Below are 17,045 nucleotides of genomic sequence, written 5' to 3' on the forward strand. Positions count from 1 at the left end.
TGGCAGCAAAACCATAGCATTAGCCTGCTCCTGTACATGAACATATTTTCATTTCACTAGCTTTTTTTGTTTAATTTTAAATAATTGTTTCATTTAAGTATGTAGAAAGGGTGCAAAAACAGGCCCATGAGATGTCCTTACATCTTGGGCAATTTTTGCAGAAGGATTTTCGTCTGACTTGGTTATTGTGGTAGTTTGCCGTTGGCACTGTTTTCCCAGTGTCAGCTCCCAGGTTTGTCCTTCAACATCAAACCTGGGAGATGACACATGGAAAATAATGAAATCGATGAAATTTTGGAACAATTTCATCCAGTGTTTTAGTCCTTTGGATTTCACTCTGGAACACTATGTTATACATTAGTTCATTTACTTCGGTCAATACGCAAGTACCAGTGTCAATTCAGTTTAGTATTTCCCTCTTTTCTCTTGAATTGTGGAACCAGATTAACTCTCACCTTTATTAGAAAAGCACACAACCTTATATCTGAGCCTGCTTTATTGTTAAAGCTCTCTAGAAGTTTGCTTTTGTAGAGGGGGGTATTGGCCAACTGTTCTTACTAATGGCATACTTTTCCTAGAGGATCATCTTTTCAAAATACTTATTTTCTAAGCCCTAGTTTTCAAATGTGTTCTTTTCCTGTGACCAAAACCCCACAGCCTATGACCATAATTTTGACAACTAACAAGAAAAATCAAACAGGTAATCTGGACTGTCTTTAAATATAGTCCTTATGGACCATTAGTGGCTATCGCATTTTTGCCTGAGAGTCTTGATCACTTTTATTTGCCTACCTCTTCATCCCTTCCTTTCTATTCAACGTAGTCCTGTGCCTGTACCATTTCTGATGTAGAATTTTTATTTTCAAGCTGAAAGCCACAAAAGCCTGTAGAAATGTAAAGGTTGGGGATCGTTTTTTTGTTTGGTTGGTTGGTTGCTTTGTTTTGGTTTGCTTTTGCTCTGCTTCCCCATTGCCAGTATTTTGAAGACGAATTTTGGGAAACGTAGAGAACTCATGTATAGTTTCCATTTATTTTCCTGTTATGAATCCAGAATTTGGGGTTGTTAATCTAATTCAACTACAGATGAAAATCTCCTTTATGGCTCTTTCATAGGTTTCTCTCAATGACCTTGGTCTGGGTAAGCAGTAACTTGGTTACTCAATAGGCTGGTTGTCACCTGTAGTTGTTCTTGTCCTGGATCAGGTGAATACGTCCAAAGTCTCCTTCTAGTGCCATGTGTAGAAATTTATTGCAAGGTAAACTGATGCACAGTAACTTGTAGTGAATAGTTAAGCCTTAAGGAATAAATAAGTGCTTTACTTATATCCTTAAGGAATAAATAAGTCAGTGTGGCCCAGAATCAAATCCAGTAGAATTTCATCACAAACTCATTGTTCCTCCCCTTTTGGTGTTTTCTTTTGTGGCAGTAACTACCAAAGATTCAGAACACATTTCACTGATGGATTTCTCATTATTTTTGAGAGACATTCAAGCTACCACAGATGTAGTTGGCTTCAAATTCCAAGTAATTTCAACTGCTATGATGCCTCTGGATAATTTTTAAAATATTTCTAGTTTTCATTCTGGTGAAAATTTAGTACTTCATATGGCTGCTACTACAATTTCAGCTCTTACAGGTAAGGTAATTTGTTCATCGAAACCCAAATGCCTGTGAAGTTTTTTGTCACATCTTCAGATTGAGTTTCTGCTGACTGTGTTTTTTACATGGCATTAACCCCACTGAAATCCAAGTGAGTTATGAATTTATCCATTTATCCCAGTATCTATCTTGTTTCAATTTCATATGACCCATTTTCAAGCCCAGTTCTCCCATGTAAGAAGCCAGTGCCTATTTTATGGTCACTGCCTTGATTTGAGCCCAGTTATGAGTTTGCAGTTTGGACTAATTCCACTGTCCTTTTTAGCACATCTAATTCAATAACAATAACACATTGGAGTAATCTTCTGCTGTTCTCATGCACTTTGAGATTTCCTGAATAGTTGGACTGCAACAGTTATTTAAATATCCAGACATTTATGACTTCTGCCCTGAAGACCCCCTCTTTGCCTGACTCGGTGAAGCATTTTTCACTATGCCCACGTAGTAGTATCTCCTGGCCCGTCTTCTGCTTGGAACAGTTCTTTTTAACAGTAGCTTATTTTTCCTCATGTCAGCGTGCACCTGAACCACTTCCCATAGTTTTTGCACTATTTCTGATTTCCCTCATTTTACAGACTGAATTTGTAACTTTTAGTAAAAATTAGGGAATATCATCCAGCAAATCACAATCCCTTTTCACCTATGAGATATAACTATGTCTGTGATTATAAAGCTCTTAGATATTGCTTAGCCAGCATACAAGCTATAACTCTTGCTTACATCTGAGCTAAATACTAGTGTCTTTTTCAGGCTGTCTCTACTAAATCATTAACACCTGGACCATTGAAGATGGGTCACTAATTAGGTTTTCACCTTGTCTGTATCATTGAGCCCATGAAGTTGAATTTCCACAGGGCATTTCCCACTTGCAAATTCATGTATCACTTCAGCAGAGACAACATGGCTGCTAGCCTTGGGTTAAAAGCGGTACAAAAGAAAAATTTTTAAAAGGAAGTTGTAGACATATAGCCTTACTCAAGTTCTTTATCTAATCCAATTTTACAGCTAACAGCCGCAGTGACTCCATAATCCGTTGGTGCCCTCCACGGTGATTTATTTCAAACTCCTTCCTTCTTTACTTCTGGTCCATGCTTTTTAAAGTTGAAGATTAGCCAAAGCTGCCTTCTCTCCATAATTGCATGGTACACAAAGAGGTTGTTTTAATACCTTTTATGGAACTCCAATTTCTTAGTTTAAGCCTAATTTTCTCACCTGAGACCTCTACAAACACATCACTAATTTAAGCCCTAGCCAATTTGGCCTAGACAGTTAACACCTCCCTGCCAGTTTCAATTAGGAGGAGAAATTGGTGCTGAAATCAGGTGCCTGTGGTGTAATGATGTTTACTTGTGAAGAAACTGAAAATGCTTTTTCCCTACACAGGTGGCACCAGATAGCACAGTGATTGCACACCTCCTTCAAACATTACTCAGCCCAGAAACCTGGAAGCACTTCCCCTCACAATTCATCTTCCAGAGTAAATGTTGACTGGTGCTATCCCCTTTGCTTTAGCTTTTGTCTCTTCTGCCTCCCCTGTACAGACAGTCCTTTGTCTAGGAATAGCTGGTAGGAGTTCCTTAACTCATTAATATGTCTGTCTTTATACTTTGTTTCATAGTGGTATATAATTGTTTCTAGCAGCTGAGACAGGGATTCCATTCTCCCAATTTATAACATGAAAATTACTCTGAAAGTTCTTGTATTCTTTTGCCATAGTCCTCTTTGCTATTATAAAGAAGTAACTATGACATGTTCTGGAAATGCCTTTCTCTCCCAAGCCAACAAAAATGTAGCAAGCATGAGAGTGAGTAACACCAACAGCCCTGCTGCACCCAGCAGATGTTATCCCTGAACTGGGGATCCATGAAAAAATTTCACCTGAATCCTGACTCCCAGGTGACTTTACAGCCAGGACCGAGCAGGGTAAAGCAGAGTGAATATTCCCCCAAATCTGAGCGTAGCCTGGAAGTGCTTTACCAGTGTAGGCATAACTGCTGTCCCTAAAAGGGGATTCTTTACCCCATGTGCAAGAGTCAATCAACACCCTGAGTCGAGATACTTGTTTTTATTTCAGTTCTGCAGAATTGGGTGCTGGGCATTTAACAACAGCCAGCACACCTCCCGTTTCAAACCACCCAATATTTATAACAACAAAATACAGCTGTTTGGTCAATAAGGATTCATTCCCCACGCCCAACTATACATATGCATCTAAGCATATATTTATGTATATTTAAAACATTTAGGGAGGTTACCTGATTAGTATGTTCATTATTCACAAAGGGGAGTATATTTTAGCATTATAATTACCCGGGGTTAGTCAGCATGTTCATTATTCACAAAGGGGTGTATATTTTAGCATTATAATTACCCAGGGTTAGTTTAGGATACACTCTTGGCTCGATTTTGCTCCAGAAGTTATATTTTGCTCCCTCAATTTTGCTCCAGAAGTTATATTTTGCTCCCTTACGTCCAAGTTAACAACTGCAAAAATAACATGCAAGACGGTTTTGTTTCACATCCCATTCAAAGCTGGGTATGATACTTCATGCCTCAGCCATGTCCCAGCAGAAACTTCTTCAGGAACTTTTAACTTTGTTCTCTAAGCATCGTAACCACATCTCATGTTTATATCAGCACACTGCTGGTAGGCAGGTGTATTTAGGCATATGATGAGTCCATCCTACCCCAACCAAGCCAGCAGATAAACGAGTCCTTCAGCTCAGCTCCTTCTGGTACCTCTGCTCCTGCCGGGGGGAGGTGGTTGGTGGGAAGCTCTGCCTTCCTGGACCTCCAGCAGCCGTGGCCTCAAACTGCCGAGTGGATTTTGTTCGGATGTCCAGCACCAGCCAGCCGTGTTCGGGATCTCTGCAAGAGCTTTCACGTGTTAAAAAGCCACAATTAAGTTATGATGGATAATCTCTGAGGTGAACGAGCTCAACTGGAGAGGCTACAAGGAAACACAAGAAATGAGACCTCGAAAGAGAATAATTGGAGCCTTATCGGCGACAGGAGGAGGCAGGTGAACCCGGAGAGCGAACAGACACGGGCCTTGCGGTGCGTTATCAGGCCCCGTGTGGCGGAAGGCTGCCCCCGCCATCGCAGCGCTGGCCCCGCCCACGGGCTCGCCCCGCCCGCCCCCTCCCCGCTGTCTCCGCGCGACAGCGCAGCCTGGGCGTCTCCCTCATTTGCATAGCCCCCCGCAAGTGGCCAATGGGCAGGCGGCTCCGGGTTCTGTCATTTGCATGAGCCCCGGCGCCCGGCCAATGGGGTGTCGCCCGCCGAGCCCGCTGGGGAGGCGATGTTTCCCTGCGCGCGGGGCCGTAGGTGCGGGTGACACAGCGAGAGGCCGGGCCGGGCCGCGGGGACCTGCTGGGACCTACCGGGACCTGCCGGCCCATCGGGCTGGGCAGCGCCGCCGCCGCGGGGGGAAGATGTCGGTGGCGGGGCTGAAGAAGCAGTTTCACAAAGCCAGCCAGGTAAGGGGGGCAGTCGGCGGCGGAGCCCCGGGGGGCGGCTTTGCCGGTGGGTGGGTGGTGTGGGTGGTGTGGGTGGTTCGCCCCGCGCCCGATCCCCGCCGCCCGGAGGCGCCCCGGGTCTCTCGCCCCGCTCCTCCCGCATCCCTCTGGAGCGGGTCCTTCGGCGTTACCGCCGGGTCCTCCCGTGGTGATCCTTGCAGGAGAGGGCTCCCTCTTTCCGTCCTTTGCCTGGGGCTTTGGGTCTTTCCTTCAGTCATTGGTATTTGCTATTTAACGCTGTGTTTGTGCTCTGAGGCCTCCGTTACAGATGCGGGCTGTATGGTGCTAGTTTCCCACTGAAGTATTGAACGACAATAATGAACAGCATTGTGTTGTTCTTGACAAACTACTGGTTTATTATCCTACTTGCCATACCGTGCGCTTGTCCTACAGAGGGTATCGTATGTTTCTAGAGTTTTCCCTCCTTTTCTAGATGCTGTACTCTTACCTTCTCCTGGGTAAACCTTCATCTTCTTCTGCCCCCTTCCTCTGCTGTGCTTCTCTTTAATACTTCTGCTCGTTTCTCTTAAGAGAGAAACCCCTTTCTCTCCAGCGGGTGGGCTGGTGGCACTGCATTGCATGACAGGGCCAGCCCCACGTTGGCACGGTAGCTTCAGGAAGTGGCAACTGTGGGATGCTGCTCACCCAAGGTGTTTGGAAGCCTCAGCTGCTTCGCTTGCCTGTTCCAAGCCTGAGGGATCTGTATTTCTGTTGGCTCTCAATAATTGTCATACTGGAATTAGTGTCTGTAACCTACTCAGTCGGATCGGACGACTGCTCGTGTCTTGGTGAGAGTGAAGAAAATAAAGCTTTGGTGAGTGCGGAGCTGTCACCTTTCTAGGTCCTCCTTCATGTTTGGCTTGACGGCAGCCCAAAGGCACAATGTGCACTTTATTTGGATATAGAGATGCTAAATATTTGTATCTAATGTTTATCTTCAGTAGTGTTCTTTCTTTAATGTCATGTATTGATCTGGAAAAACCTCATTAATCTGTATCTTTTAGTTAACTTTCACTGTTTCTTTGAGAAAATGTGGGGTCTTCCAGGATGAATGTCAGGAGAGCAAGTGGGGGAGAGCATCTGTCATTCATTTTAGTGGCCAGTCCGGCCCAAACCATGACAGTAAACAAATCCAAGGACAATTTATAAAACGTTTTGGCTTGTTTTGCACCTGACTTACGCTGGTAAGTGATGCAGCCTTTGCTATGGTGAGTTTGTAACTCAAGAAGCAGAAGGTATTTCACTGAGGAAGTTAGAGGGGTAACCACAACAAGTGCTGTCTCATCTAGCAACTGGTAACAGTGCAAATTGCTTAATCCTGCCCTGATGTCAGGTAAACATTAAAAAAAAAATCAACGTGGAAGGGGATCTGTTAAAGGTAGTAGCAATGGCAAAAAGGAATAATAGAATGTATTGAAGTTGACTGTACAGTTATTAAAAATTTGTGGCATGTCTTGCAGTAGTCATTCCAGTAAGGAGCTGCGATGCATAACTCAGATAATATTCTTCATCTCAGGGTGGGTCGAAGGTAAAGTTTCCACTTATTTTCAAATGCAGGCCTGAACAAGGAATTTAAAGTAAGTTGATTAAAAAAGTCTCTCATCAGGGAAAGAAATATTGTTTAGTAGGGAATGAACGTGCAGGAAAAAGACACTGGAATTAGATTATTTTTTTTTTCAGTGCTTGAGGAAACATACGACACTTCTTAAGAGCTCATTCTAGAAGGATTCAGATTAGATGTTGGGGAAAGTAGTAGTGGTAAAAAAATAACAGAAGAAATAGCATCTGTAGGTGATCAAAACATCCAGGTCTAAATAACTGATCTATTTATCTGACACACAGAGGTGCAGTTATACCTGCAGATGTGATGGTACAAACTAAACGGTTGAAACTGACAAAAATGAAGTGGAACATGCAAAATGGCAGTTTTTGCCACTCCATCTTTTAGCTAAATTCTTTTACAAAATGCTAAAACAAGCAAATGCAGAGCATGAAAGAGGTATTTCTCAAAAGACCATTTGATAAATCTCAAAGTACTGTAGGATCACTTAAGGAGACATACACCTTTGCGTATCGAATGGATAAGAGATGCCAAGGGTAACTGTTAACAGCAGAGACAGGCATTGCTTGGGGAAAGAATGAAATTAATTCCTTTAGTGTTCCCAAAGGAGAATGGGGGCAGATGACAAAAACTGGCAAATTTCCCAGAGGACATTGAGGAATACTGAAGGGAATGAGGCTTGTACCAGGGCATGTGATTAAGGAATAAGAATAATATTTGAAGGCTGACAGAACCTAAAGGCAAAAAATCTGAAGGGGTGAAGCAAGTTAGTTAAGACAGTTTGTACTTAGCAATCCATTCAGAAATGTGAATAAATATCAAAGAAGTGACAAGATCCATGTATTTTCAAAAGATACTGCTTCCATGCTAAAATAGACTTGTATTCAACTGAAACAAACCACAATTCTAACTGAAATATAGAGTAATATAGATATATAGTTATAGAAAGATTAAGTAAAATGAAATAAATGGAGTTACTCTCTAACTCTGTATACTCTAACTGAACTACTTAACTGTTGCAGAACTGTTTTTTGCAAAAGAAATGCATTTCAGGTTTTTTTTTTTTTTTGGTATCAAGCCTGCCTCTCCTGTGTGGCTTTGTGTACAGCTTTTAAGTTAACTAGTGCTGTCACCTTTGTAGGCTTAAATTCTAAGCTTATAGAGGCCAGGAACAAAGCAAGTAATACTTATGCTTTTATACATGCAGTTAGGTTTCTGGACTGTTTGTCTGGTGCGTGTCAGCTTGGTTTATCTAAAGTTCCAGTTAAGTAAATAAGTGTTTGCTTTATGAAAGGTCAACGGCTAACTGTTTTATGGTTACTAAAGCCCTTGCCAAAATTGGGCATGACACACTATTGAAGAGTGGCTTTGTGTATAAAAGATTACCATGTCTCTTGTTTGTTATCTGTTAATTCACAATAAGCATTCTTGGTTTTTTCCTAGAATGTTTTACCCAGTTGTATTTTTTTCCCCACTGAAAATTCCATGTCTGTGTAGTTTTTCACCTAAATATCTGGTAGTGAGATTCAGAAGAGACCTCTTGGGTTATGAGCATCTGTTGGAACTACTGCAGTTAATTCTGCACCCCAGAGTGAGTGGCATTTTAACTATTTGTTCTGTATATTCCATTATAGAAAGTTGCAATACTACTCCATTATCTGTACCCTAATAATTGCTTCCTCTGACATCACAGAACTGATAGACCCAAAGCTTACGTGTAACCCAGAGGTTATATATCTGTTATGTAACAGATAATAGCTTTCGGGTACGCTAGAATTTTCTTTACTATGCTTCTTATTTAGGTTATAAGATTAAATTGAAACACTCAGGTGGACTGGAATGAGGATTGCTTCCATTCTGTCCATTTAATATCAGCAATGATCCCTTGAGTATAACTCATTTGACTAATGAAATATCAAGCAGAACCTGTGTGGCTTCTTACCACCTTGCAGTGGCTGATAAGCGAGGGCAGGCTGATTAACTTATGTGCAAGTCTCATGGAATTCAGCTTTTTTCCCCCCTATTTTATAATGTATTTTCAAATAGAAGTGTTTTAATTAACCTTCAGGGAGTTTTGTTCGTGATGAAAATTCGCCTCCTGTCACTTTCAACCTCTGACATATCTTATCTGTTTTCCTGTTTTCAGGTTGAAACCTTTTGATGTAGGTGGGTGTCTCTCTGCCTTCTGTGTCTGCAGGCCTTGTTCTCTTGGTGGTTGTGCATGTGGGATAGCCCAGATGGTGGGAGGACTGCATCTTCTGATGCATACTGGCAGTATTTTTAGAGTGGTGTTTCTGTTTAGAAAAGCTGTAAGTGGAGAGAGTGAATAAGAAAGCCTTAATAGGCAGCAGATGCTATTATATTTCTGCTGTGCTCTAAAAGTGCAGCCAGGGTAGTATCTTGGTGTAAAGATATGTGATTTTTCACAGCAGTTGGAGGCTTGTGAGCTGAGAACCTCCCTCCCTAAGGGTGTTTTGAAAGCTCAGCCTGTGATGCTGGCATAGGAAATCTGCTGTTGACCTTGAATTCACATGTTTTGTCTCTCTCTCTTTTTTTTTTTTTTTTAAATCAATTGTAACTAAATCCGTGTATAGCATCAGTCTCATTATCAACAGCTTATTCACAGTGTAGTCCTGAGGCTTAGCTCCTCAGCAGTAGGAGAAAATAATACTTTTTTGAGGAAACACATGACTGCCAATTATTGTGAATATCTTGTTTGTAATGTGGGCATCAACAGTTATTGTTAGCCTGTGCAGACTGGTTTCTTAAACCTTCTCCTATTGTCAGTGAAGAAACAGAGGCTCCAAGAGAGTGTGAATCAGGAGCTGGCTCTATTGTCTACAGATAGAGCCTAGAGATGAGCATATTTCTAACCAAAATCTGTTACAACTTTTTTGCCTTCTGAAATTGATTTAACCTACTGTAATAAAACATATGCTCTGCACTTTTGTCTCTTACATATCCTGAATGGCATTTGGCCTTTCAAGTACTGCATCTTTTTTATCAGTGTTTTTAAAGGCCTTTTTTTTTTTTTTTTTTTAAAGTTTTGGCTATAACCAACAGTTGCAGGGATGCTGCTGCTTGTCTTCCAGATTTCTGCTTTTACTCCATTGATTTAGGTGGCATTTTGATCCAATCTGTTGGAATGAAGACCAGATCATCAGAATCAGGATGATTTTGTTCTCCAGACAGAATGAGTCTTGCGATTGGGTTTTGTTGTGATGATTTCTTGTTTGTTTGTTTGTTCTTCTGACTATTTTTCTTTTCTGTTATGTTGTAGATGAATGATACTAGCATAGACATAATATTTAAGCCTGTTTTAAAGTCCATGTTGACATTGAGTTAATACACAAAAAACTAATTTACAAGTGCTTGCTAGCAAAGGAAGTACTTTGGTAAACTGAGGAAGAGGCAATCTTTATACAAAGAGAACCTGAACTTGCCAGTGGGACAGGAAAAGAATCTCATTATTGACTACTATTTCTTTCCTAGGAGTATGAGCTGTTATCATACAGTCTCTTAGAGATACTGCCCTTTCACATCCATCCTGAATTGGGAATGATGAATTCAAGACCTTTGTAGAGAGAGAGCTTCTATTATGTTCCTACTTTTCATTAGATAATTGGAAATACTCTTTTGCATATATTATAGAATTGTGTGTCTAGAGCAGTGGTGAAAAGGACAGTCAAATTTAGTTTATTGTCTGAGATGGTTTGAAATGGATGATTATACTTCTTATATGTGTTTCAGAAAGGAGAGTAAACCTTCAGCCACTGGCAAAGACAAAAAATAACATTCCCCTATTCTCTGTGCATATGTAGATATCTAATTGGACAGTATTATTTGTCTTTGCCTGTGTCATGACTGGAGACTTTTGTTATATAATCCAGTAATTACAGAAGTATAATGTAGAATATACACTCTTCATCTTAAATTCCTAAGATGAATTGAGGAGGGGCTGAGGGTTTGTGTAAATCTTTGAATACTTTTAGTGCATGGAGTATTTCTTGGGGTTTTTTTTTTTTTTTGTTTGTTTCTTTTTTAGTGGAAAACTGTGCTTGCAAAAGGAGAAGTCCTTGTATTGCACTTTATTTCAAAGCAAAATTATTAATAAAAGGGAGGGAAATGTGGTCCTGTGGCAAAGATCAGCATGGGTTTTGGGGGGGTCGGGCAGGGTGCAGTAAGGGACAATGACCTGCACTTCCCCCCTCTTCCTTCAGCATCAGTAAGGCCAACTCACTCACTTTTGGGTTACGTGGCTGACTTTTGGTTGTGCAGCCCACCCTGCTTATGCTGCAGCTTGTTTCCTGGGGCCAACCTACTGGGCTAATAGGTAGGAAATAGAAAGACAGTTCCTTGTGACGTGAAGGTGGTTTTCAATATCAAAAAAATATATCTGATGGAGTTGGGAGGCTGGGGAAACTAGCTCTCAAGATTTAGGGTTACAGTTATATTTACAATTGTATTTATCACCTGCTAAGCAGCCTGCCAGTACAGCATAACTGTAGGAAAAAACCCCCGAGTCCTTCAGTCAGTATACAAATCAGAAAATAGCCATCATATGCCTCTGCAACCTTTAACAATGCAGCTCTTAAAGCTTGCAACGGATGCATCATAATGCTGCAAACTGGGAATCGAGCAGAGATGCAGCTACGATTTGGAAGGAGGTTAGTTGTATTTTGGACATAAAATATTTATACATAACAGCCTGAATGGCATTGCAATAGAAAACAGCATGGCACAGTGGAATGGAAGCTGAACTTTCTCCTTGAACGCATCTCCTTTTATAGATTCTTGGCTTTGCTGAGGAGTTCTGCACAGGCATCCTGGAGTTGGAGCGAGAGCTGGCGCTCCATCCTTAACTCACGCTGCTGCCTGAGTCACTGCGGCACATGCTGGGTAATGTATTGCAGTGCAGCCTCCTGAGGATCCTGCAGTGCTGAAAAACAAACAGAGAAGTGAAGCACAGCAACAGCACTGCATTAGGATTTTCTCCGGCATCATACGCGAAGTGTTACTTGAAGTTGCTTAGATATCTTGAACAGATACATGTCTACCAAGAAGTTGCATTCCTCTACATAATTTGGGATGGACTTTATTATAATAAACATATAGGAGGAGAAATTCTGCTTAGATAGAAATCTGGGATGACTCAATAAAGAGTCTCTTACAGGAATGTGCAGCAAAACTGTATAACTGGCTGCAGAACTTGGCCCATAAAACCTCAGTCCAAGCGCTTGGTTCCTAGTAAGATAAGCAATTTGTATATATTCAGTGGCATAATACAGCTGCAGTTCTAGAACCAACTACTGCTGAAGAATAGAAGTGTTTTTAATGTCTTGTCTGTTGTGCCATGTGAACAGCAACACTTTCTGCAAGGACACATGTAATTCAAGTAATAAAATGCGCCCCATTCCTCATACCTTCTGTAAGAACCCTATAAACCCCAAACTTTGTCTTATAATGATACTGTTAAAAGCAAACTACTTCCATTTATGTTAATGCCACTGTCACCTCTGTATATTGTGGCAATCTAATTCTATACTGTGCTCTCATCATTAGTCTCTTTCCTGTTCATGGAAAGGAAGGCACTGCTGGTGTTTTGTGATGAGAGTTGAAGATGAAGGTTTTATCAATACTTTTGACAAGTCCAGTTGTTAATCTCTTTCCTGTTCATGGAAAGGAGGGCACTGCTGGAGTTTTGTGATGAGAGTTGAAGATGAAGTTTTTATCAATACTTTTGACAAGTCCAGTTAGAAAAGTGCTAATCAAATGTTAGATTACACCTTGAATTATATTTTCTAGAGCCCTAGTGTTCTATCACTGTGTACTTGTTTCTATTACTGAAGTTATTAAGAGTTATATGCATTGATGGGGAAAATATACCAGATAATTTCCTGCAACATCTCAAATACCAGCAGCTGTGTGTGTGAACCACAAAAATAACTTGGCCTTACATACTTTCTATTCAAAGGACAATGCCAGGCCTCTGATGAGAATTAATTCTCTTTCTGTACTACCCTAATTAAATGACATTTTTTGATACTGTACCTGTGTTTAATGAACTGCAATAACTGCAGTGAAATTAGCCTGGTTGGGAACTGAACGTGATTGTAAAAATCCAGGACTCAAAGGAAATCAAGGGGGTCTAAATCCCATTTTCCATGATTGGCAGTGTTTCTGGTCTTGTGCAGTCAGGTTACAGATCTAAGATGAAAAAGTGGGGAGAATATTTTAATTTTTTTTTTGTTTTAACCAAGCAAAAAAAGACATAAAATATTAAATCCAAGTATAGATGGTCCTGGGTAGTAATGACTCCTTTATTCCCTTGTGAGTGCTTTGCAAATGCAAGTAGGTCTCGCTGTTCCCATTCTTTTCTTACAGATGCAAATAAATGAGGTACTCGAAGGCGATGTGACTTCAAGGTTAAGGAGCTGTTCAGTGCAGAACCAAAAGTGTATTATGCATTTCTGGACTGTAGATGCAATGTCCAGTCATTAGAAATTCTGCTTTGAAACTTTGTTGGGGTTTGAAAAGGTGTGTAGAAGAACCATGTCACATTCACTGTGGATTTTTTTACAGTATCTTTTATTTTGCATAAAATGTATGGATAAATAGAAAACGTAGATAGGAGTTTGGATTAAGGCTTCCATACAAACATGGTGTAATTCCACTGACTCAAAGTTCAGCGGGGCTGAACATGGTATTTTCATTCAACTGTTTTTAATACCCCTCTGGAACAGGCAAGAAATGTTTTAGCAACTAGGATTTTCAGGTAATGCTATTCCCCCAGCAGAGAATAGGGCTGGGCGGGAGGGGAGGAATTACTTAGTGCCATAAAGAAGATGTGGCATCAGAGGTCAGAAAGTCATTGTTTTGATTCAAAAGTATGTTTTTCCCTCTCACAGTCCTGTTGGGAGAGCTAGAAGGTGAAATGTCTGCAGGGTCAGAGAATGCCACAAACAGGGGAAGGCTTTCTCTTCCCCGCAGGGCGTGCAGCACCTGGCAGCCTGGCATCGGGGCTGCAGTAGATGCCTGCCTGGAGGGAGGGGAAGAAACCCCGTTAAAAGTAAATTATTAATCAAAGACGGTACCTCTTCATCCATTCAGAACCAGCAGTTCCAGTTTGCTGCCTAGAAATTCCTTCCAAAGAAAATAGTAAGATTTTTAAAGACGGGATGAATTCTGCTTGTGGTGTGAGCTGCTGGGATGTCTCCCTGGAGGCATTGGAACACAGTGACTGTTATTTACCTTAAAGATTAGTTGTTTTATCATTTTATGGCTCTAGCATCTGAATATTCCCTACCTGTTTTTTTTCCCCTGTGTGTTGTAGTAACCACCTAAAATGAGTTTGTTGGTGTTGGAGGTGGGGCTTCCTTGTTTGTTTTTTTCTTTGCTTTTGCGGGGGGTTGGAGAGAACAAGCAAAACTCCTTCCCTGTCCTGGTCTGTCCTACAGCTCTCCAGGTGCTCAAAGACCACTGACATCATTCCTTGGTGGAACTTTCCCTGCCTTGTACTGTTTGATGTAAGTTTGAGCTGGTGCTGCTTGTCACAGTGTTTTAATTTAATGGGAAGGAAAACATCTATGGAAACAGTAGGGAAGAGACAGGCACAAGCACAGGTGAATGGTAACGCCTGGGCAGGAAGGGAGTTAGTTGCAGAAATAGCTTTCTTTTTGAGGGAGTGTGTTGCAAAAGAGGCTCCAAGATAAATGTGTCTTCGGTGGATACTTTCTCTCATCAGTAGTTATGCTCTATAGGTTTTTCTCAAGCTGTACACTTGGTTACTGCTCTCATTTATTCTGAGTGGGCCAGGTACAGGAGCTGGGCTCACAAAGGGGCTGAAGGCACTGATCAACCCAAAAATTGCTCAACTGCCAGACTTGTAAATGGCTGAGCGTGGTGGATGGTTCCCCTGTGGGTATATGTGCTACCAGCAGATAGGGTAGAGGAGGTTCTCATCCTTTGTACACCTGTAAGAAGCAAGAGGAAACTCGTTTTGGCCACTGGTGTTTGTGTCTGGAGCTTCTGTGCCCAGTTCTTCTAGAACTTAGGTGTGCAGTTTGCAAACCTGTTCTATGACACAGATTGGGGAGAATGTTTGTGTGGGGAAGGCTATCAGAAACTGATGATAAATTGGCTTTGGCTACCTGTATGAATATACTGTGAAGAAAGTTGGCTCTTACTTTTCACTGATTTGTGTGAGCTTTTTTGTTTTGTTTTGTTCCAGTCTCTGGCCCTTTGTTTTTTTTCTGTTCCATTTGCCATTACACATATAATTTCTTTTTAGAAGTTAGTTGTTCCAACTTCATGCCGCCATTTAATATGCTCTCAAATTAAATTATCTTGGGTGTTTAGTCATTGAGATATTTTGTATGGTCATAAGCTATTAAGATTTTCTCCATTTAGATATTCTTGGTTTATAATGATGCACTTTCATTGAGATAAACAATAGAAAATTATATTCTGAACCTCTTTATATGGTGGGGAAAAAAACCCCAAGCAGTTTCCATTTGAGGTCTTTTGATTCATGTGATTCACCAAAAATATATTTGGGACATGAGAAAGCTTTTGGCTAAAGGCTTAGTTCAGTCCTCCCACTGAAGTCAGTTGAAGGAGACAGTGAACAGTAGAAATTCAGATAAGCAGACTATTGTGTACTAGAAATATTTACTGCTTTTTACTTTCTTAACTGTCATCAGGTTGCTTTGGAGGAATTGCAGAGCCCCCAAAATTAATCTGTAAAACAAGGATGTAAATAAGGTTACACAAATGGAAAGGAAAGTAGAAGCATCTACAACTAGAGATTTGGCCCAACATAAATGTCAATGTTAGTGTAAGGTGATCCAATTTCCCAAAGACAATATATTGATGAAATCTATGAACTATGTTCAAAATCAGGATCCTGTTGATTTATCTGCTATAAAGTCATGAAATTGCAGTCATGAAATTACCAGTGGAATTGTCTGTTATAACAAAGTCATGAAATTGTGCTGTGTCCATCTGGCCTGAGAGCTGTGGGCTGTGCAGGTCAAGTGAAGCAGGTGTTGGCAATGTTCTGGTGCTGTTTGTCGTTAAATGCGAGGTCATTAGGATTCAGCAGGTTTATTGCATGTCACTTTTTTGTGGTAGAAGAATATTTTTCTTGTTTCCAGATTCTTTCTGAAGGTGAAACAAAGGACTTTTTTCGAGGCGGTCTTAGTTTAACACAAAATCTCTTCGATAGTTTGAAGTATGTATGTGTATATTTTTACAGTTAATATAATATTACAGTGAAATCTTGAAACGCATTGAAATTTAAAAATCCCTAAAGCTCATAGGTGTGAACTGTCATAGCTTGCTCTGAAAGTTTGCCCAGTTTTACTGTGGGTAAATGGAATTTGATGATAGTACTTCCATGATTATGTATAAATACAGCACATATACATAACCTGTATTTCCTCCCCTACCATCTTTAAGCCTTTGGACAGAAAAGCTCCTCATAGATAGCCTCTGCCCAAAATATATTTGCAAGATGTTCTTCAGAGACAAAAAAATCCACCCTTCAGTTTCCAGACTTGTATATCTGAGCAAACTTTGCTTGTAGAAGGACTGAGAATTCCCTGCGTGGAGTGACACTTGCCCTGAGCGGCGCTGCCTGGGGTCCAGAGGTTTAGGATGAATTACCCCGTTTCTTTATCAGAGGTATTTTTTGCTGCTTATTCTGCTTTTTTTTTGGCACTACCTCTGTGGAAACACTCTGTTAGAGCTTCTTCACTGGTTACTGTCGTGCATCTGTGTTCTAGCCAGATTAGTGTGGGGTTGCAGAGATGAAGCCTGTCTGCGTGGGGCTGTGCCCTGCTGCAAAGGAGAAAGAACAAGGTCAGACCGAGAGGTCTTCTGTGATTGCAGCTTCTGCAAGGGATCTGTAGCGTCGCGCTTGGCACCTCTTTGTCTATCGGCACATTTGGGAAGCAGCCAGGAGACCAGTACAGCTCACTCTTATCTGATGAACAAAAGGTCTGTTTATACTAGGGGAAAAGATGCACATAAATAGAGCTAATCTTGCACAAAAGTAGTAGTACTTCTGGAAATTGGATTTTTTTGGATTATATCAAAATTGTATTTGTTAAAAAAAAAAAAAAAGAGGAAATTATTTTTTAAAACAAAGAACCAAAAAAACCCAAACCGAACTGAAACAAAGTCATTTTGGCAAGTGGTGTCAATTTCTGCGATACTTTATTCAAACATTATGCAAAATTGGAAAAATGATAGTTTTTGAAAAGCCTGGTTTCAGATGAAAGCAGTTTGTTTGTGAAGACTTTAT

General features: G+C 40.8%; 1 protein-coding gene across 1 annotated transcript in view; it reads left to right on the forward strand.

Moving 5' to 3' along the window:
• The first annotated feature begins 4,950 nt into the window (after window positions 1-4,950).
• Window positions 4,951-17,045, forward strand: part of SH3GL3 (SH3-domain GRB2-like 3) — a 57,213-nt gene continuing 45,118 nt past the window's right edge. Inside the window, exon 1 of the mRNA XM_014944786.1 lies at window positions 4,951-5,139. Within this exon, the coding sequence (XP_014800272.1) occupies window positions 5,095-5,139 (45 nt within the window). The 5' untranslated portion in view covers window positions 4,951-5,094. The remainder of the gene's footprint in view (window positions 5,140-17,045) is intronic.

This window comes from Calidris pugnax, unplaced genomic scaffold (assembly GCF_001431845.1).
Source record: "Calidris pugnax isolate Ruff unplaced genomic scaffold, ASM143184v1 scaffold70, whole genome shotgun sequence".
Taxonomy (NCBI): domain Eukaryota; kingdom Metazoa; phylum Chordata; class Aves; order Charadriiformes; family Scolopacidae; genus Calidris; species Calidris pugnax.